The sequence below is a fragment of the Perognathus longimembris genome, chromosome 4 (genome assembly GCF_023159225.1).
Source record: "Perognathus longimembris pacificus isolate PPM17 chromosome 4, ASM2315922v1, whole genome shotgun sequence".
NCBI classification, from domain to species: Eukaryota; Metazoa; Chordata; class Mammalia; order Rodentia; family Heteromyidae; genus Perognathus; species Perognathus longimembris.
This window is the reverse complement of record NC_063164.1, coordinates 27,794,233-27,815,289: the sequence shown is the minus strand read 5'-3', so window position 1 is coordinate 27,815,289 and position 21,057 is coordinate 27,794,233. Positions and strand designations below refer to the sequence as shown.

The 21,057-nt window shown below is 35.7% G+C and overlaps 1 protein-coding gene across 5 annotated transcripts in view; it reads left to right on the top strand.

The window, feature by feature from the left end:
* Nucleotides 1–21,057, top strand: part of Nbeal1 (neurobeachin like 1) — a 151,281-nt gene that overhangs the window by 64,599 nt on the left and 65,625 nt on the right. For all 5 annotated transcript variants that reach the window (XM_048344930.1, XM_048344927.1, XM_048344926.1 and 2 more), the window contains 11 exons: nt 1,014–1,317; nt 5,182–5,267; nt 10,942–11,031; nt 13,076–13,244; nt 13,659–13,792; nt 14,399–14,558; nt 14,666–14,768; nt 15,260–15,416; nt 17,074–17,232; nt 18,998–19,157; nt 20,290–20,378. In XM_048344930.1, coding sequence (XP_048200887.1) covers nt 1,014–1,317; nt 5,182–5,267; nt 10,942–11,031; nt 13,076–13,244; nt 13,659–13,792; nt 14,399–14,558; nt 14,666–14,768; nt 15,260–15,416; nt 17,074–17,232; nt 18,998–19,157; nt 20,290–20,378 — 1,611 coding nt within the window. The remainder of the gene's footprint in view (nt 1–1,013; nt 1,318–5,181; nt 5,268–10,941; nt 11,032–13,075; nt 13,245–13,658; nt 13,793–14,398; nt 14,559–14,665; nt 14,769–15,259; nt 15,417–17,073; nt 17,233–18,997; nt 19,158–20,289; nt 20,379–21,057) is intronic.

The following is a 21,057-nucleotide window of genomic DNA, read 5'->3' as shown; positions in this document are numbered from 1 at the left end:
ATGATGTCCCTCAGCATATCAAAATACAAAGACAATTTAAGGAATTAACAATGTTAGGAAGGTTAGAAAAAGCAAAATAAAAAGAAGGCAGCAGACTAAAAATTTTAATAATAATCCTCAAGTATGAAGTACTTAAGTGAATGTACAAACTGTTTTCCACCACCATTAAATTATGAAGCAATAAGGAAGAAGCTTTTAAATCGTTCACATTTAGTTAGGTACAAGAATTAATTTATTGGAAGTTCTCAATAGACACTGGTGGAAAAACATGGCAAATTTTTAGGTGATTTAATAAAGTATTTTATGAGGGTAATGGAATGCCATAGATTATTTCTGAGGTCTCTAGGATTTGAGTAGTTCTTTGCTGTTTTTTTTTCTTGATAACCATTTCAGGATAATATGTAGTAGTCATACTGATGTGTAGTTTTCTGTTTTTAAGTCATTTATATTTTAAATAACTGTTTTTAAGCTTTTCATATTAAACACATTAAAAAATTAAAAATTTCACAGCTGGGTTAACTGTGGTAGTGAATTCTTTTGTATGTATATATATATGTGCATAGAACTCATGATCTAGTAAATATAAAACTGTTTCCACTTGTATTGTCAACTTAATTTGCTTAATTTTATGTACTATTTCATATGTTTGTTTGTTTGTTTTGTGTTTTTTTTTTGCCAGTCCTGGGGCTTGGACTCAGGGCCTGAGTACTGTCCCTGGCTTCTTTTTGCTCAAGGCTAGCACTCTACCTCTTGAGCCACAGTGCCACTTCTGGCTATTTTCTGCATGTGTCGTGCTGGGGAATTGAACTCAGGGCTTCATGTAAGGGAGGCAAGCACTCTTGCCACTAGGCCATATTCCCAGCCCCTCATTATGTTTTTATTTTGCTGTTTTCAATTTATTTTTGTGTTGATGGATGTGCACACATGTTTAGCAAATGCTCTACCAGTAAACTACTTTTTCAGTCCCATATTCTTTAAGTAAAATTGTGTAATTTTTTTTTCTTAATTCTTAGCCTTTTATTTCCTGTTGTATTGGTTCGGCTGGGCAAAGAACCACCACTCCTCCACCATCCCAAATCCCAGATCCACCATTTTCTTCACCCATCACCCCTCATCGGACATCATTTGGTGGAATTTTGTCATCAGCCTCCTGGGGAGGTACAATTGAAAAATCAAAATCTGTTACCAAATTGATATCAGCCGGAACTCAAGATAGTGAATGGGGATGTCCCACATCCCTGGAGGGTCAGCTAGGGTCTGTTATCATCTTCTATGAAGCACTACAGCCTCCCCATGTGAAGGCATTATATTTAGCAGGTAAGGATGTACCAGTTTACTAGAATTAGCAAATAAAATAATATCAGAATTAGTGTCTATGTATATTGTAAAAACATTTAAAAAGAGAAAAAAATATACTTGCTTTAAAGAGTATGTTGGGTTAAATAAAACAAATGATTAAGAGTATGTTTGTTTTAACTGGAACTCATAGGAAAATGCCTACTTCATATAATCCTGATTTTATTAGGCATAAATACAATAAGCATTTGGGAAAATTTTCAGGTCTCATCCAGAGTACTTCCTTATCTGTCTCCTGGGATTTCTACAATAAAATATCATAGATTGGGTGGCTTTAACAAGAGAATTCTATGTTCTATCAGTTGAGGAGGCTTTTTATAAGTCAGTTGTAGTGTTGTGGAGATTGTTTTCTGGAAAGGCTTCCTTCCTGGATATAGGTGGTCACCTTGATCCTGGTTGTTCTCACGTGGTCTTTCCTCTTCGAGCATGCAGGCAGAGGAAAGGACTTGTGATTCTTCCTTTTATTATAAGGGACCTGTCAGATCAGAGCCCAACCCCTTGGTTTCCTTTAACTTCTTATCTCATTATAGGCCTTTGTTCCACTTAACATCACACTGGAGATTATGATTTTAACATGTATATTTTAGGAGCTCAAAGTTCTATTCATAAAGTTGCAGTATTTTTGACAATTTTAATAAATTAGTGAAACAAAATACTTGGTTTGCCTTAAAACCTAATTTCAAAACTTTCTATTTCTACAGTTGATACATTAGTATACCTGAAAAATTCATGAAAATGATAAGTAGTTAGAAGATATTGGATAAGATTATAAACATTTTATTTATTTTTTTGCTGTTGTTTTAAGCAAATTACAGTTGCGATTGGATACAAAAATTTTGTCTATATTTTATCAAGTTACTCCACACACTTTTAAGAGTCATATACATTAAATGTACATAATGGCTCATTTTTTCTGAAAATAATCATGTTAGATTTTATGGCATTCTAATCTGAATGTAACTATCCAGATTACCAGAGTTTAATAATCATAATTGTTTTTGAAACTCATGAAATCATTTTAGGATGTTTTTGGAAACAAATTCAGATTAGTAACATGTCATTTAGTGTAGTCATATGACTATGTCTTTTTATATTGTATTTTTGTATAATTATTATTTAGTTTCCATTTTAGTGATCATTTTTGAATTTATAATGTACTTGCTCAGATTTGTATTTTATTAGCATATATGTACAAAGGATTTAATTGTATAATTTTTAATATTGGCATGAATTTGAACTTTTAAATACAAAGACTGGACTAAATACATTTTGTATAATCAATTTCTAAAAGAGATATATTAAGTTACAATGCTAATCAGTAAGAGAGATGTGCCAGTTTGGGCAAAGCCTCAGTAAGAAGGAATGGTTACCTTTTGTGAATGAAACTTTCTGTGAATGTATAGTTCTTCAATTTTTAATAAGTCTCAACATTTTTCTTTTTCATTTACTGTTCTATTTCTCTGATACTTAATCACATAACTAATTGTTTTACTATTATTTCTTTTTTTAATTTTTATTTTTTTCCAGTCCTGGAGCTTGAACTCAGGGCCTGAGCACTGTCTCTGGCTTCTTTTTGCTCAAGGCTAGCATTCTACCACTTGACCCATAGTGCCACTTCTGGCTTTTTCTGTGGTGCCAAGGCTTCATGAATGCTAGGCAAGCACTGTACCACCAAGCCACACTCCCACCCCAGGGTTTTTTGTTTGTTTGTTTTTGTTTTGATTTTAGTTTTTTTTTTTTTGACTTCTTGTGTGTGTGTCTTTTCTTTTTTGGTACTGGGGATCCAACCCAGGATGTTTTATTTGCTAGGCAAGCACTTTGCTACTGAGCTACATCCCAACTTGCTATTATTTCTTACAATTTGTTTATATTAGGTCTGTTAATAGGTAAACTTTGCTTTACTTAGTAATAGTTTTGCTTAGTTATTTTTATTAGGATCAAATAGTCATACAAGAGGGTGTGTGTGTGTGCGTGTGTGTGCGCTGGTCCTAGAGCTTGATGTTAGGGCCTCACATTTCACTAAAGGCTGGTTCTCTATCTTTAGCCTTGCCTCTGGTTCTGGCTTTTTTGCCTGTTAATTGAAAATAAAAGTCTCCAAGATTTGTCTACTTGGACTGGCTTTGAACCTTAGTTTTTCTTTTATATCTGTTTATATATAATTTTTTTTTCTGATCTTGGAACTTTAACTCAGGGCTTGGTGTCCATGATCTTTTTTTCCTCAAGCTAGCACACTTGAGTCCTAGTGCCACTTCCAGGTTTTTGAGTAGTTTATTGGAAATAAGGGTCTCATGGACTTTTCTGCCTGGGCTGGCTTCAAACCATGATCCTCATATCTCAGCCTCCTGAGTAGCCAGGATTATAGTTGTGAGTCTCCATTGCCCAGTTTATAATGCATTTTGGAGAATTAGTTTGAACTCAGGGCCTCACACTACTCAGCTTGCTTCTCACTGCTGGTACTCTGAGCACTTGAGCCATACTTCAACTCTGAAGTGTTTTAATTGGAGATGGAGTCTCTTGAAATTTTTTCCCTCCTATTTTTAAACCATGACCATTTGAATTCCAACTACCTGAGTAGCTATTATAGGCCTGAGCCACTGGTTACAGCTACAGTCTTGATCAGATTTACCTCCACTTCCCTCCCCTTCCCATACCTGTCCCATTAAGTTTTCTTGTTACATTTTCAAGCACGTATATATAGTATTTTGACTATATTCATTCTCCATCTCTCTCTCCATTTGTCTGTCCTCCTCTAACTAGTTCTCATACTCTTGTCTAGACATGTTTCAACTTCATAATATTCATTTATATTTAAGTACATGTTGTTGTTTGCAGGTGTTTTACTATAGTATCTCACACATGTTTTACTATGGCATCTCATATATGCATCTCACATCATGCATCTGTATGTAGACACATGATCTTCTATGTGTTTATATATATGTATATATATTTGTATTTTAGTTCTAGCATCCACATATGAGAGAAAGACTTTTTTTTCTGAGTCTAGCTTACTTTGCTTAACATGATGCTTTCTAGGTTCATCCATTTCACATAACGTAATTCCATTTGCCTTATGGCTGAGTAATATTCCATTGTCAATATCTATCTACCCATGTTTATATAAGGTATGTGTGTATATACACAATAGAATATTATGAAAAGGATGTTTTATGTATGTGCATATTTGCATGTATATATAATCATTCATTTAATCTGGGCTGTTTCTTACCTGTTGTGAATAGTGTTGCATTGAACATGGGTGTGCATCTTGCTTGATATTTTTCTTTTTTGCCATTTGTGGAGCTTGAATTCAGGGCCTGAGCACTGTCCCTGGCTTCTTTTTGCTCAAGGCTAGCACTCTACCTCTTGAGCCACAGCATCACTTGTGGCTTTTTCCATATATGTGGTGCTGAGGAATTGAACCCAGGGCTTCATGTATACAAGGCAAGCACTCTAGGCCAAATCCCAAGCCCTTGCTTGATGTTTGGTCATAGATTTTTTTCTTTTGTTCTTTTTTTGTTGGCTTATATCAGATATATAGGATGAGGACTTTGTTGTTACATCTCCACATGTGTACACTGCATTCCAATTGATCATAGTTTTTAATACTATATAAAATTTCCTTTTTACCTTCGAGATTTATTTCCCAACTTCTAGGTTTTGGATAAGTTGGAAGTGAAAAAAACTAAAGTATATTTTAGTGTGTTTTAATTATATGATCTGAGTAGTGGGAACAGGTTAATTTTAGATTTTGTACTTATAACAGAGAAACAAGCAGTCCATATATATTCAATGATATGTGTGATGTTTATAAATAATTTTCAGGTCCAAACTGTTTAAGTCCTTGGAAATGTCAAGAGTGTGACATGGCTGACCTGCCTGGTAACATCCTTCTTCACTACACAGCAAAGGTCAGAGTAAATGCATAGCCGGTCAATATAGTTAGAACTGCTGTGAATTACAGTTCATTCGCTCTTGTTTTTTTCACCTCATTGGGTAGTTGAGAAGGAGGGAACAAAAATTAAGGTTCACCTCAACTAACTGAAATGCTGTAATTATATAATTCTAGTATATGAGTAAATAGTTGCATTAGAACTTGTACTAATGATTTGACTGCAGTAAATAAAATTGAGATTGTATTTGCGTCATTTCCTAGATGGCAAGATAAAACAGAATTGCGCTTAAAATTGTGTTTGTTTTTATAGAAAAACATACTTTAGGAAGTATTTTCTAAGCAGCCAGATTCCAGTGGTTCATCAAACCTGTAATTCTAGCTCCTCAGGAGGCTGAGATCCACAGGATGCATTTCAAAACTAGACTAGGTAGAAAAGTCCAGAAGACTCCCATCTCCAGCAAAATGATGGGCTACAGGTATGGCTCAGGTGGTAAGAGTGCCATCTGTGAGCGAGAAAACCAAACAAGTACAAGGTCCTGAATTTAAACCCTAGTACTAAAAAAAAGAAAAATATTTCGTAAGTAAGAAAAACTTCTTATGAGTCTACTTGGCCTAGCATTTCTCCTTTAAGAAGCTATCTAATGAATGTAGAACTAAGAGAAAGAAGATAATAGGTTGTACCAGAAGGAAGAAAATGATGTGTCAAAAACATCAATTATGGGGCTGGGAATATGACTTAGAGATAGAGTACTTGCCTTGCATGCATGAAGCCCTGGGTTTGATTCCTCAGCACTACATTAACAGAAAAGGCTGGAAGTGGAGCTGTGGCTCAAGTGGTAGAGTGTTAGCCTTGAGCAAAAAGGAAGCCAGGGACAGTGCTCAGGTCCTGAGTTCAAGTCCCAGAACTGGCAAAAAAAATTAATTTTCTTCATTACAGTTAATGCAACTTGGCTCAGAAAATGCTATGATTGGATTATATGTTAGTGTGCCTTTTTCCAGTTTAGCAAGCTGGCATATAATTATCCATGATTACTACTTTTGAGTATTTGTTAAATCTAACCTGGTACATTTGTCTTAACTTCCTTAATTAAAAAAATAAATTTCCAACCTAAAAAGAAGTAGAAGGAATAGTAGAGTGATATCTTATATGCCACTTTTCCTAATTTTATCAATTACCAATACTTTACTTGATGCATGTATGTCAAGTCATTTGTGAAATCCAATTGTCAAAGCTATCAAAACTACATCATTAGCTGGGCATGTTTTTTCCACATCTACAATCCCAGCTTCTCAGGAGACAGACACTGGAGCATCACAAGGCCTGCCTGGGCAAAAAGCTAGCACAACCCCATTTCTTTCAATAAGCTGGGACTGGAGATTTATGCCTATGGTCTTATGACAGAAGCTGCAAATAAGAAGATGCTGGTTTGAGGCTGGCCCCAAGTAAAAATGTTAGAACCTATGTGAAAAAAATAAGCCAAAAAAAAAAAAAAAAAAGGCTGAAATGATAGAGTACTTAAAAAGCAGTTAAAAAAAAAAACCAATAGAATGCTTGCCTAACATGCATGAAGCCTGGGTTCAATTCCTCAGCACCACATAAACAGAAAAAGCTGAAAGTAGCACTGAGGCTCAAGAGATAGAGTGCTATCCTTGAGCAAAAGGAAGCCAGGGATAGTGCCCAGGCCTGGAGTCCAAGTCCCAGGACTGGCAAATAAATAAATAAATAAATAAAGCTGTGAGTAGAAAGTTATCTGGGTCTTTAAAAGGTGAAACAATGCAACAGTGATACTTACAAAACAATGTGTTGTAAACTAACTGTACAACTCAGAAAGGGGGGGGGAGAGTTGGAGAGGAGGGAAGGTGGGATAAAAATGAGGGAGGAGGTAACAAGTTTGACCAGAAATGCACTCACTGCCTTACGTATGCAACTGTAACCCCTCTGTACATCACTTTGAAAATAAAATTAAATTACAAAAAAAAACCCAAAACAGTTTAGTCCCTAAATATTTCTTTTTTTTTTTTCTCAAATTTTTATTATCAAACTGACGTACAGAGAGGTTACAGTATCATACGTTGGGCATTGGATACATTTCTTGTACTGTTTGTTGCCTTGTCCCTCATGCCCCCCTCCTTTCCCCCCTTTCCCTCCCCCCCCCCCCAGGTGTTCAGTTCACTTACACCAAACAGTTTTGCAAGTATTGCTTTTGTAGTTATTTCTCTTTTTTTACCCTGTGTCTCTCGAATTTGGTATTCCCTTTGAATTTTCCCTAAATATTTCTATGTAATCATTTACCTATCCAAGAAAATGGTTCATAATTCAATATATAACCTATAGTCAAAATTTTCCAAAAGTGGGCTGGGGATATGGCCTAGTGGCAAGAGTGCCTGCCTCTGATACACGAGGCCCTAGGTTCGATTCCCCAGCACCACATATACAGAAAACGGCCAGAAGCGGCGCTGTGGCTCAAGTGGCAGAGTGCTAGCCTTGAGCGGGAAGAAGCCAGGGACAGTGCTCAGGCCCTGAGTCCAAGCCCCAGGACTGGCCAAAAAAAAAAGTCATGGCCCACTGCCTTACATATGAAACTGTAACCCCTCTGTACATCACATTGACAATAAATAAATAAATTTTTAAAGTCAATAAAAAATAAAAGAAAATCTTGGATCTAATCACAGTTAATGCTTTGTATTAGTTATAGTGTTTCATGAATCTTTTTAATTTTCTTGTTTCTCATACCTTTTATTCTCTAATGATACATGCTTATTTATTAAAGCATACTTTACATTATTTCTTGGCAAGGACTTTATATAAAATATACTTTTTTTATTCTCCATTATCTAGCATAAGTAACTAGGACATCATTGGATTTAATACAAATAGTATATTTAGTAACATGCTGTGTCATAGCTATGTTTGATATTTGCCACTTTTTTTACAAAGTAACTTTGAATTTGGCAATATTAAGGTTGGATTTTTTTTTAACTATTGAAAAATTTTAAACATACGTATTGTTAGACAGTATTTATTGCCTTATTGTTTTTTCCCAAGAAACCTAATATGACCTGTATATAAGTAAACAATTTAGGAATTTTTTTTCCAAGGTGGTGATGTGTCATGATGCATGGGTTTTATAGTTAAATAAGCTGGGTGTTGTTGAATTCTTCTAGGAGAGGTAGAAAATCATTTTACTTGGTTTTATCCGGTTTTCTCAATTGACTATAGGGCACATTGTTTTAATTAACTCAGATATTAAAAAGTGCCAATTTGGGCTGGGGATATAGCCTAGTGGCAAGAGTGACTGCCTTGGATACACGAGGCCCTAGGTTCGATTCCCCAGCACCACATATACAGAAAACGGCCAGAAGCGGCGCTGTGGCTCAAGTGGCAGAGTGCTAGCCTTGAGCGGGAAAAAGCCAGGGACAGTGCTCAGGCCCTGAGTCCAAGGCCCAGGACTGGCCAAAAAAAAAAAAAAAAAAAAAGTGCCAATTTCCTAAAATCTGCTTTGGAGGACTTTTTAGTAATTTTTCATCTTCATTTAGGTGTTTAGTAGTCCTTTTGATAAAAATTTGTTGAGTGTCACCCAGGTGCTGAGAGCTGTGCTAAAAAATCTTGGGAGACAGACCAGTTTAAGTCTATGTCTTTAAAGAAGCTTTATGTCTAAAGTGGAATAAATATGTAAAAAAAAAAAAAAAAGTATAGCGCGAGGTTGGAGAAATGGCTCAAGGGGTAAAGTGGCCGTCTAGCAAGTGCAAAACCATGAGTTCAGACCCAGTATTACCAAATAGAAAAACAAACATTAATTTTATAAACATACATTCACTTACCATGCTACTATTCATTGTATGTTTATAATATATTAAGCACTATGGCAAGTGTTTCACTTTATAATTTACAGAAGCCCTGGGAGGAACATGGGATTATCTGTAGCTTTTCTAAGTTTGTTTTCTGAAGCTCAGTAAAGACAAGTAATTCATTGACTTTATAGCTCTAGTGAATGATAATACTCAATTTAGAAGCTAGTTTGTTTAATGCACATACAGCATTGATGTATTGGAAATACAGTGCAGATAATACTATAGGTACAAATGGAAATGGGTTATTCTTTTTCTTTTCTTTTCTTTTCTTTTCTTTTTTTTTTTTTTTTGCCAGTCCTGGAGCTTGAACGCAGGGCCTGAGCACTTTCCTTGGCTTCTTTTTACTCAAGGCTAACATTCTGCCACATGAGCCACAGTGCCATTTCCAGCTTTTTTGTGTTTATGTGGTGCTGAGGAATCGAACCCAGGGCTTTATCATGCTAGGCAAGCAGTCTACCACTAAGCTACATTCTCAGCCTGTAAATGGGTTATTTCAGGAAGTTAGAATATCATAGAGAAGTTGGGTTGATTCGTGTTTAAAAGGCAGTATTGAGGAGGCACACACAGTGAGGAAGATATACAAAGGCAAAGACTAAAATGAGATTCTGTGTGTATAATTTGAGTTTGGAATAGTGATCACTAAAACCAAATGGCAGGGAATGAGTTTAGAGAACATGTAAAAACCAGATTATAGCAAACCTCATGTGTCATGTAAATAGGCAATGGATAGGGTTTTGTGCAGTAGAGTAATGCATCTAGGTTTTTGTTTTAGAAAAAAATTTAGTCTGCAGTATCAACGTTTAATAAATATGTAGTATGAAAACAAAAGAAGAAATGGGGAAAGACGTTTCTGACTCTGAGACTGACATGGTTTATTCATTAGTTAATTAATACAAATTTACTCAATTGAATTAAGAGAAAAATAGTCACATCAGATGTGCTAATTTGTGTGTGTGTTTGTGGTGTGTGCGCACATGTGTGTAAGTGTATGTGTGTGTGTGTGTGTGTGTGCTACTAGGGCTTCAACTCAGGGCCTTCCACTGGCTCAGCTAGTTGAGCCAGGCCTTCAGCCTAGATTTTTGCTGGTTAATTAGGAACCGAATCTAGCAAAATATATGCAGAACTAAAAAAATTACATTCCTCCAAAACAAAACCGCAAAGAACCAATACCCCCCTCAACAAGTAGGCTAAAGACTTTAAAAAGGGACTTCTCTGATGAGGAAATGAGAATGGCCAAGAGACATATGAAAAAGTGCTCTACATCACTGGCCATAGCAAACTTTTCTATTTGAGCTGTCCAAGAAACATGATCCTCCACATCTCAAGCTCCTGAGTAGCTTGATTACAGGCTTGGACCACTTGTGCCCAGCTAACTAACGTGTGCTAAAATTTTAAGTTTCTTTGTTTTTAATAGGACTAAATATAACAGTGCCTTAGTCTAGAAATGTGTAGATGGGAGTATAAAGCTGTATATCTGTATGGATAGAAGATGAATGATTCCAATAATTTATAGAGTTGCAAATTAAGCTCTTACTACAATAATGGTAACATGAAGGAAACAATATCTTCTTCCTTTGATTAGATTTTTATATTGTCATATATGTTTTGTGATTTATTTCATATTTTGGTGAGTAAGTGCTTTAGAATGTATGTAGTCTTTGAGTCTTTCTTTTGAAGGTATGCTTAGAAAACAGTAATACTAAAAGCCAATTGGCAGGCATGTTGTTATAAGTTATATCATGCACCTTTAAAATTATAGTGAGTGTTCATTATATGGTAAAAGTTATGATTTGTACTAATTGTACTTAGTTGTTGCCTATATTTTTCTTTTATTCTAGGCCTGCAAAAATTCAATTTGCCTTGATTTATCTGCTAATTGTCTACATGGAAGATTAACAGGAAATAAAGTAGTGAACTGGGACATTAAGGTAAATTGGAAATTATGGATAACAATAAAATTTAAGTAAATTTAATGTTCCCTTTAAGGATTTTCACTTTTGCTTATCATCAGATGAATCTTTTTTTTTCCAGTCCTGGAGCTTGGACCCAGGGCCTGAGCATTGTCCCTGGCTTCTTTTTGCTCAAGGCTAGCATTCTACCTCTTGAGCCACAGTGCCACTTCTGGCTTCTTCTATATATGTGGTGCTAAGGAATCGATCCCAGGGCTTCATGTATGCGAGGCAAGCACTCTACCATTAGGCCACATTCCTAGCCCCCAGATGAATCTCTGTTAAAGTTTTACACTGATGTATGGTTTAAAGAATAAATAATTTAGCTAGGCTCTGGTGTCTCATGCTTGTGATACTAGCTACCCAGAAGGCTGAAATATGGGAATTGCAGTGTAAAGCCAACCTGGGCAGGAGAGTCTTATCCCAATTAATCACCAGAAAACTGAAAGTAACTTAAAGTGGTAAAGCACTAGCCTTGAGCAAAACAGCTCAAGGGTAGTACCCAAGCCTTGAATTCAACACCATAACAGACTCGCCCCCCACCCCAAAGATAATAATAATTGAATGACTATAGCACTTGAACTATAATGCCATTTCTGGCTTTTTTGGTAGATAATTGGAAATAAGAGTCTCATGGACTTTCATGCTTAGGCTAGCTTTGAGCCATAATCCTCAGTTCTTAACCTGCTGAGTAGTTACTATTACAGGCATGAAACCACTGGTGCCCACTGTTATTCACATTTTATAGATAATGACTAGAACAGAAATTAATGTCTTATTATTAGAGGGCATAGAATACATTTTCACTAACCTATGCAAAATATCCAAGATATTCCTATTCCAGTCTTTCTACAATTTTGTTAACTAAAAGCAAAAGAATCTGTCATACTTGACCACCAAGTGCATTTTTTTCTGTTTTTTTTTTTTCAATGCCAACTTGCCTGGTGAATAACTGTTTATTCTTTATATTGTTGGAGTTAAATTATAAGGTTTTCTTACCAGTTACATTTAGATAACTTTTGTTGAGATCCCTAAAATTTGGAAAACAAAGGTCTATAAAAATGATCTGAAACAATCTCTGTACTGTTAGTTATGGTGACCTGTGAGACTGCCCTTGAAAGCTTAACAGGATTCTTTCAGCTTTGGCTGTCTTACAAATTACTTAAGGTTTATCAACAATTTGCAATTGTATAGATACTTAATTTCCCTTGTTTCTACAAAATTAAAAAATTGTGGGGCTAGGAATGTGGCTTAGCGGTAGAGTGCTTGCCTAGCATGCATGAAGCCCTGGGTTCAATTCCTTAGCACCACATAAACAGAAAAAGCCAGAAGTGGCGCTGTGGCTCAAGTGGTAGAATGCTAGCCTTGAACAAAAGGAAGCCAGGGATACAAAGAAACAGACTCTATGGTTTTCCTCATTGGGAATAATTAGTACATGTCTAGGCTAGTCCTATCAGAAGATTACAGTAACTCAATAGCTATGTCCATATGAACACATATGATAATGCTAAGAAAAATGAAGTCCAAGTTAGGGAAAAAAGCAGTTTATCATTGTTGTTATTTTCAACATACCAGGTGAAATTATGCCCTTTTTCTTTTTGTCTTTCTTTCCTGTGTTTTTACCCCTGATAACACTGTAACTGATTTTAGTACTCTGGATATTGTATATGTGTATTAGAACTAGGGAAGGGAAAGGGAATACCAAAATGGGGAGACAAAGGATAAAAAGACAAACCCATGTGACAGGAATACTAACTAAACTATGTGGTGTAAACAAACTGTACAATTCATGGGGGAATGGCAGGGAAAAAATGAGGGAGGAGGTAACAAGTTGGGTAAGAAATGTACTCACTGCCTTACGTATGAAACAGTAACCCCTCTGTACATCACTTTAACAATAAAGAAATGAAGAAAAAAAAAGAAGAAACCAGGACAGGGTCAGTGCTCTGGCCTTGACTTCAAGCCCCAGAACTGGCAAAAAAAAAAAAGAAAGAAATAAAAAGAAATGTGATTTTATTTTCAGGACATCATCAACTGCATTGGTGGATTAAATGTACTCTTTCCTTTATTGGAACAAATCAGCTACTTTAATGAAGGACAGATTTCTGAAGGAATAAATGAAAGCACAGTTGCTGAATTGATAGCACCCATAGAAGGAGAGTGTGTGATGCTGGCCTCCACAAAAGCATCAGGTATAACACAAACTGGTAATTAAGAAGTTTCAGTAAACCAGAATATACTATAAATACTAATAGGAAACTTAGCCAGTTGTAGCTGTAACAGCTGCTCTGATATAACTGATAATAATAGTTCAGGAAGTTTAATGTTTGCTAGAACACTGAAGATGATAGTTTTGCTCTTGACTATCCCTAGTTTATTCTCTTAATGATAAAAGAATCACACTGTTAAATTTGAAGTAGGCAAAGTATATATGCATGTAAGTATGCAGTTGCTGCTTTTTAGATTTCCATTCTACAAATAAGCCTTGAAAAAACTACTGATTCAGATTCCTTCTTTATTATAGTATGCGTTTTCATACAAAGAATGTTAAAAAAAAAAAGCAGTGAGTGATTACGATAATTAATGATGTATTCCTGTTTCTGTAGAGTCCAGACTAGAAAAAAATCTAGTTGCAACATTTATCTTGATTGTGAAGCACTTTATTCAGAGACATCCTATCAATCAGGACAATCTTATTCAGTCCCATGGAGTTGCAACTCTTGGTGCCTTACTTCAGAAGGTAACCCAGATTATTATAATTAGCAGTTAGCATTTATTTTTTTTTACCAAACAAATGTTATTAAAGATTACTGTTTTACACCTATGTTATATTAGTATAAATAATTTGTCTCAAAGGATGCTTTTAAACTGTTGTGGAATCATTTTATACAAAAAATTATTTTATTTCTACTTCGATGTGTATTTAGTTTTTGAGATATTTGAAAAATGTAGATTATTTTAGGAATATGACATTAGGAAAATATGTTCTAGTGTTACATCAGAAAGATTAATGATTGGGTTGTTTGTTTTTACCCAGGATACTACATTTAGTAGATGTAGCTAATTTTTTTTTTTTTTTTTTTTGCCAGTTCTGGCGCTTGGACTCAGGGCCTGAGCACTGTCCCTGGCTTCTTTTTGCTCAAGGCTAGCACTCTGCCACTTGAGCCACAGCACCACTTCTGGCCAATATGTGGTGCTGGGGAATCAAACCCTGGGCTTCATGTATACGAGGCAAGCACTCTTGCCACTAGGCCATATTCCCAGCCCCTAATTTTTTGCAATTATAGTTTAGCGACAAGTATTTAAACTGAAGTTATTTTATGAAATCACCTTTGTTTGGTTTCAGGTGCCAGGCACCTTAATGGATGTTAATGTGTTGATGGCAATTCAACTATTAATTGAACAAGTATCATTAGAAAAGAATATGCCCCTGCTGCAACAAATGTATCATTATTTGCTCTTTGACTTCAGTATTTGGAACCGTGGAGATTTCCCCTTTCGAATTGGTGAGAGCAAGGTGTTACATAAAAATTTATAGTTCTTTTAGAAGTTTATAAATACCTATGTGAATTTACTTTAGCTATGTTATTTACAGGTGGACTTTTTGTTTCAGGTCATATACAATATCTTTCGACTATTATTAAAGATTGCAGGAGAGTTTTCCGAAAGAAGTATGGTGTGCAGTTCCTCCTAGATACACTTAGGATTTTTTATGGGTATGGTTTCCTTGCTACTTCTTAGTTTGATGTATTGTTTTCTGCTTGCCACTTGGCAGAATGGAATTGGGTAAATGTTTCTCTCAACTAGCAATTCTAATGTGTTTTATCTTCAGAGAAGAGGCTAAAATTTCAATGAACATTGTGTCTATCTAGTAGTATGAATATTGGTTTTGATAATTTTATAGCTAAAGACAACTTAATGAAATCCTCTGAGTTGCTTCATTTGTGAAAAGCGCATTAAAACTATGACCTCTTCAGGTTGTTTTGAGAATTGTATTAAATAAATTAGTAATGTTCAAAGCACACATATAGATGCTTTGGTTTCATAGTACTATTATAAGCTGTTTTGATATTAAAATTTTTTTAAAGAGAAAGAAGCTAAAGGTAAAACGTCATGTGATAGTTGCATGGAAATATATTTTATGCTTTGTGTTATATAAAAATACAAAAGTTCAAATTTCAAGTCTTATACTTCTTTTTCCTTTCAGATATGGTTGTAAATATAATGAACTATCTCTAGATGATATTCGAACAATAAGGACTTCTTTGTATGGATTAATTAAATATTTTCTGTGCAAAGGTGGAACTCATGAAGAAATACAAAGTATTATGGGTTACATAGCTGCTACTAATGAAGAAGAACAGGTATTGTACTTGAGATACATTTGTTTTTTCTAACTTTCATAATTCCCTATTATCTTATAATATTAAATATTCAGTTCATTAAATGCTTTGAGAATAAGTATTTGTTATTTGGTATAACATGGTATTATGTAAAGAAGCAGATCTTACCTACTATCTGAAAGTTTAATAACATTGTAATTTGTTTTTTTTTTTAATTAGGTAGAAAATATGCATGTGAGCTACTTTATTACTGTGACAAAATTTCTTTTTCTGTTTTTTTTTTTTTTTTTTTTTTTTTTTGTGTGTGTGTGTGTGTGTGTGTGTGTGTGTGTGTGCGTGTTTTTCTTTGCCTGTCCTGGAGCCTGAACTCAGAGCCTGGGCAATGTCTCTGAACCTCTTTGTACTCAAGGCTAGCACTCTATCACCTGAGCCACAGTGCCACTTCTGGCTTTTTTTTTTTTTTTTTAATATATATGTGGTGTTGAGGAATCAAACCCAGGGCTTCATGTATGCTAGGCAAGCAGTCTACCACTAAGCCACATACCCAGCCCCAAGGGTTTATTTTTTGGTTGGTTTTTCTTGTTTTTCTGTATTGTTTTTGGTCTTTTCTTTTGTGGTATTGGGCATTAAAAGCAGGACATTGCACTTGCTAGGCAAGTGCTTTGCTACTGAGCTACATCCCAGCTCCTGTGACAAAATTTCTGAGAGGAACAATTTTTTTTTTTTTTTTGGTCCTGGGGCTTGAACTCAGGTCCTAGGCATTGTCACTGAGCTTTTGTGCTCAAGGCTGGTGCTCTACCACTTTGAGCCACAGTGCCACTTCTGGTTTTCTGGTGGTTAGTTGAAGATGAGAGCCTATTGGTGGTAGTGGTGGGAAAAAACATAATATTTTGTCTGAAGGTGTGTGTGTCTGTGTGTCTGTGTGTCCATACCAGTCCTGGGACTTCAACTCAGGGCTTGAGCACCATCCCTGGCTTTTTTTCCTCTCCAGGCTAGTGCTGTACTACTTGAGCAACAGCACCACTTGTGTTTTTTTCTGAGTAATTTTCATATTCAAGATAAGAGTTTCATGGAGTTCCCTGCCCTGGCTAGCTTTGAACCATAATCCTCAGATCTCAGCCCCTTAAGTAGCTAGGATTACAGGCGTGAGCCACCAACACCCAGCCTAAAATCTATTTTTATACTCCACTATTTTTATAGTGTGTTTACCTATTAGTTGGAGAACTTATTATATGTCTAGAGTAATATTAAACATTCATGAGTCAATTTTCATACTTTTAGCTTTACAGTAGTCAATAAGAAGGGCTTACAAATAATTGAAACACAAAACATATTATCCTATCTACATAGGAGATATAAGTCCTATAAAGTTTTATGAGTTTTACATATTTATGAGTTCTAGGGAATACCATGGAAGCGATGTCTGTCAATATGGACAGTGCAGGCTAGGTATGGTTTCAATACATGTTGAATACTGAATGTATGGAGCTATGCAAAAGAAAGTAAGCAAGCCAAAAGTGTATTGAAGGGGAAAAGCAGGGCTGGTTTAGAAAACATCACACAGTGCAGTTAGCCTAAAGCAATAGGATGTATAGAACTTAAATGTTATTTTATGGCTTATGACCTTATTTTTTTGTATACATAAATATGATTCTTTGTTTCTTGTTAACTTTAAAAGCTCTTTGGAATTTTGGATGTAGTCTTTGGTCTACTACGTACCAGCCCAACTAGAGGACAGCTTTTCTTACTGCTGTTTGAACCTGGAAATGCTGATATACTTTATGCCTTGCTGTTAAATCAGAAGTACTCGGACAGATTAAGAGAAATGATTTTTAAGGTATAAACATTTTATAAGTATCTCATACTTAGGGAAATTTATGTATATATGAATTTTCTTGTAACTTGTCCATTCTCTTAACAATGATTTGTCGGTGTGTTTGTGCATGTGTATGTGCATGTGTGTATGTGTGTGTGTGCATGCCTGCCAGCAGTGTGGTTTGAACTCAGGGCCTCATGCTCTCTCTCACCTTTATTGCTCATGGCTGGTGCTCTACCTCCTGAGTCATACCTGCAGTTCCAGCTGTTTTTGCTGGCTGGCTGAAATTAAGGGTATCATTGATTTGTCTGCCTAGGCTAGCTTCAAACTGTGATCCTCAGATCTCAATCTCCTGGGTAGGCATGTGCCTACTAATATCTATTTCTAATTTTAAGTTGTTTGTTTTGATACATTATTTTCATGCTAATTGTTTGCATACTTTAAAACTGTATTTTGGGCTGGGGAGATAGCTCAGTATGGAGTGTTTACTTAGCATACACAAGGCCTACATGGATCCCCAGCACTGCAAAAGAAAACAAAACCCTAATTGTAATCTGATAAATCATCTCAGCAGAATTGTCACATTATCATGCCATTCTTAATATAAGAAACAAGGTTTCTTTATGGAGGTTAATTTTTATTTCTTCCAAACCTTTCAGGGATTGTTTATGATATTCTGATGAAGTTATAGTACGTGTCTTAAAATTTTTCATCTCAGTCCTAGAACTAATTCATTCTCTTTTTTTTTTTGGCCAGTCCTGGGCCTTGGACTCAGGGCTTGAGCACTGTCCCTGGTTCAAGGCTAGCACTCTGGCACTTGAGCCACAGCGCCACCTCTGGCCGTTTTCTGTATATGGGGTGCTGGGGAATCGAACCCAGGGCCTCATGTATACAAGGCAAGCTCTCTTGCCACTAGGCCATATCCCCAGCCCCTAGAACTAATTTATTCTCTCCCATTTTAACATATGGATCTTTTAGTTGGTACAGAGATATTTTCTTGTTCATGAAAATTGATACCTGCTAGATAAATTAATAGGTTGACCCAAGGGTGTGCTGATATACCTTGGTTCCATACATACATATAGATATATAATTTATATAATATGTGTATGTTATTTTAAGTTTCAGATATTTATTCAAATACACATACATTTCATTTTAATATTATTCTCAGGTGAATTTCTTTTTTTTTGGCCAGTCCTGGGCCTTGGACTCAGGGCCCGAGCACCGTCCCTGGCTTCTTCCCGCTCAAGGCTAGCACTCTGCCACTTGAGCCACAGCGCCGCTTCTGGCCATTTTCTGTATATGTGGTGCTGGGGAATCGAACCTAGGGCCTCGTGTATCCGAGGCAGGCACTCTTGCCACTAGGCTATATCCCCAGCCCCTCAGGTGAATTTCTAATGATTGTATATTAATATAGTATTTTTCCCTGTTAGTGTGCAGGTGGCTATTCCTTTATTTGTTTTGTTTTTTAATAACTCGGGATTGACCCTACCATGCATATGCTAGACAAGCTTTCTACCACTGATCTACATCATCAGCCCTAATTTTTCCAGTCATGGTCTTGCTTTGTAGCTTAGGCTAGCTTTGAACTCTTCCTTCTTTCCTGATTTCACAAGTTCTATGTTTACAGGTGTGTGCCACCATGTCAATTTATTTATATTTATAATGAAGAAATAAATGATTCTCAAGAAAACAGTATTCAGGAATATATCACTCAGTATTGACCTAAACAAACACTGTTCTTTGTCCTCTGTATTGAAAAGACTATATTACTTGTGACCAGGTTATGGAACAAATGTTGAAATGCACAAATGTGTATGAACGAAGTAAACAACGTATTCGACTTAGAGAAGTTGGCTACTCAGGATTGGGACTCCTTCTTAATGAAGCACTCATTAATACTTCTCTCATTAAAAATCTTACCAATCAAATCATAAATACAGGTATGGCTAAGACTTAAAATACTATATTTAAGAATTTTTTCTTCCTAGAAGATACGGTTTTTAACCTTTCTCAGGAGGTTTGATTCAGCAGGTCTTCCTTAGGTACTATTTCTTCCCTTTTTTTTTTTTTTGTCTCTCCAGGTCACATGCCACATTGCCTTACTCAGTAACTGCTTTCTAACTCAGTGATTAAGTTAGTAGTTTAATTCATAAACAAGAGAAGGATAGCAGAGAAAGTATGTACAAAAGATTCTTTTTTTCAAAAGAGCTTTACATTTTTAAAGACAAAATGAAAGCTAATTACCTGAAATTAGCTTTAGTTTATACTTTATTATTTTATGTTACTATTTATTTTATTTTACTTTTTTGTTTAGATAGCTCAGACTACCCTCAAATTCATAATCTTCCTGTGTCAGTGTTATAAGCACTGGGATTGCTGGTATATGCTACCACATTTAACTCAAAATTTTTTTAGGCATAGGTTTTTTGTTTGTTTGTTTTTTGTGACAGTCCTGGGGCTTGAACTTAGGGCCGGGGCACTGTCCCTAAGCTTTTGTGCTCAAGGCTAGTGCTTTACCACTTGAACCACAGCTCCACTTCTGCCTTTTTTGGTGGCTATTTGGAGATAAGAATCCCACAGACTTTCCTGCCTGGGCTGGCTTCAGACCTTGATCCTCAAATCTCAGACTCCTAAGTAGCTAGTATTACAGGTGTGAGTCACTGGTGTCTGGTTATAATAAGTTTTGATCAGTATTTAGAACTAGTAGAATTTATAATAGATACTGGGTGAGGCTGTCACATCTTAGATCATACTTGGTATGATCTTTGGTAAGATTCTTGGTAAGATTCTTTGTTTTGAGTAGTTGATCAAGTATCATTGATAAGCCATTTATAGTAAAAGAAAAATAATAGTATTAGAGCCATGCAATAGCAATAGTATGTTCAGTAATTAAACAAATTATTTGAGATTGGCTTAGGAAGTTATCAAATTATTCCGTAAAATTTGAACATACTTAGAATTCTCATTTTAGTGAATCAGTTCTATTTCAGCATGTATATAAGCAATACTCACAGTTCTTTCTTTCACTATCAATGAAATTTAATTTTAACTTTTTGCTTCGTCCCAATATAGATCCTGTTATTAATTTCAAGGATCTGCTATCTGTAGTATATATATCTCACAGAACATATGTAAATGTCAGAGTGGCTCTTTGCAGGAAGGTTAGTAAACTTACATATTTTTAATTTTTTAATTTTTTTAATCTGATAAGCAGGGAGGGTATAGTTATATAAGTAAGGTGATGGTTACATTTGTTTTTTAAACACTGTTACCCCATCCCTCATTTTCTCCTACTTGCCTCTCCCTGTTCCCTCCCCACCAAGTTGTAAGGTTCGTATCCAACCTAGTGTCGAGTATCATTGTTGCATTAGTTCATCCTTTGACATGATGTTTCTGTGATTCCCTTTCCCTTTCCCTCATCGAATAATTTTGTATTCAAAACACAAGATACAGAAAACTAAGAGAAATGAAAGAAAAAAAACTCTACATACAAGACATAAGAACCTCTTGTTTCCATATCTCAGAGTTCATGTTGATATGCTTCCTTATATATAGTCCTATGCACTGAGCAACTAGGTTGTTGAGATCCCCTCTTAAGAATATCATAAGAAAGGTTGGACAAATGGGATTGCATAAAACTGCAGAGCTTCTGCTCAGTAAAGGAATAGCTAGCAAGATATATAGAAGGCCCACAGAATGGGAGATCTTCACTAGCCATACAGTAGACAGGGGCTTCAGCTCAAGAAATTAAATTCCCCCCCCAAAAAAAACCTTTAAGAAACAACCACTCCATTAACAAGTGGGCTAAAGACTTAAAGAGAGACTTCTCTGAAGAAGAAA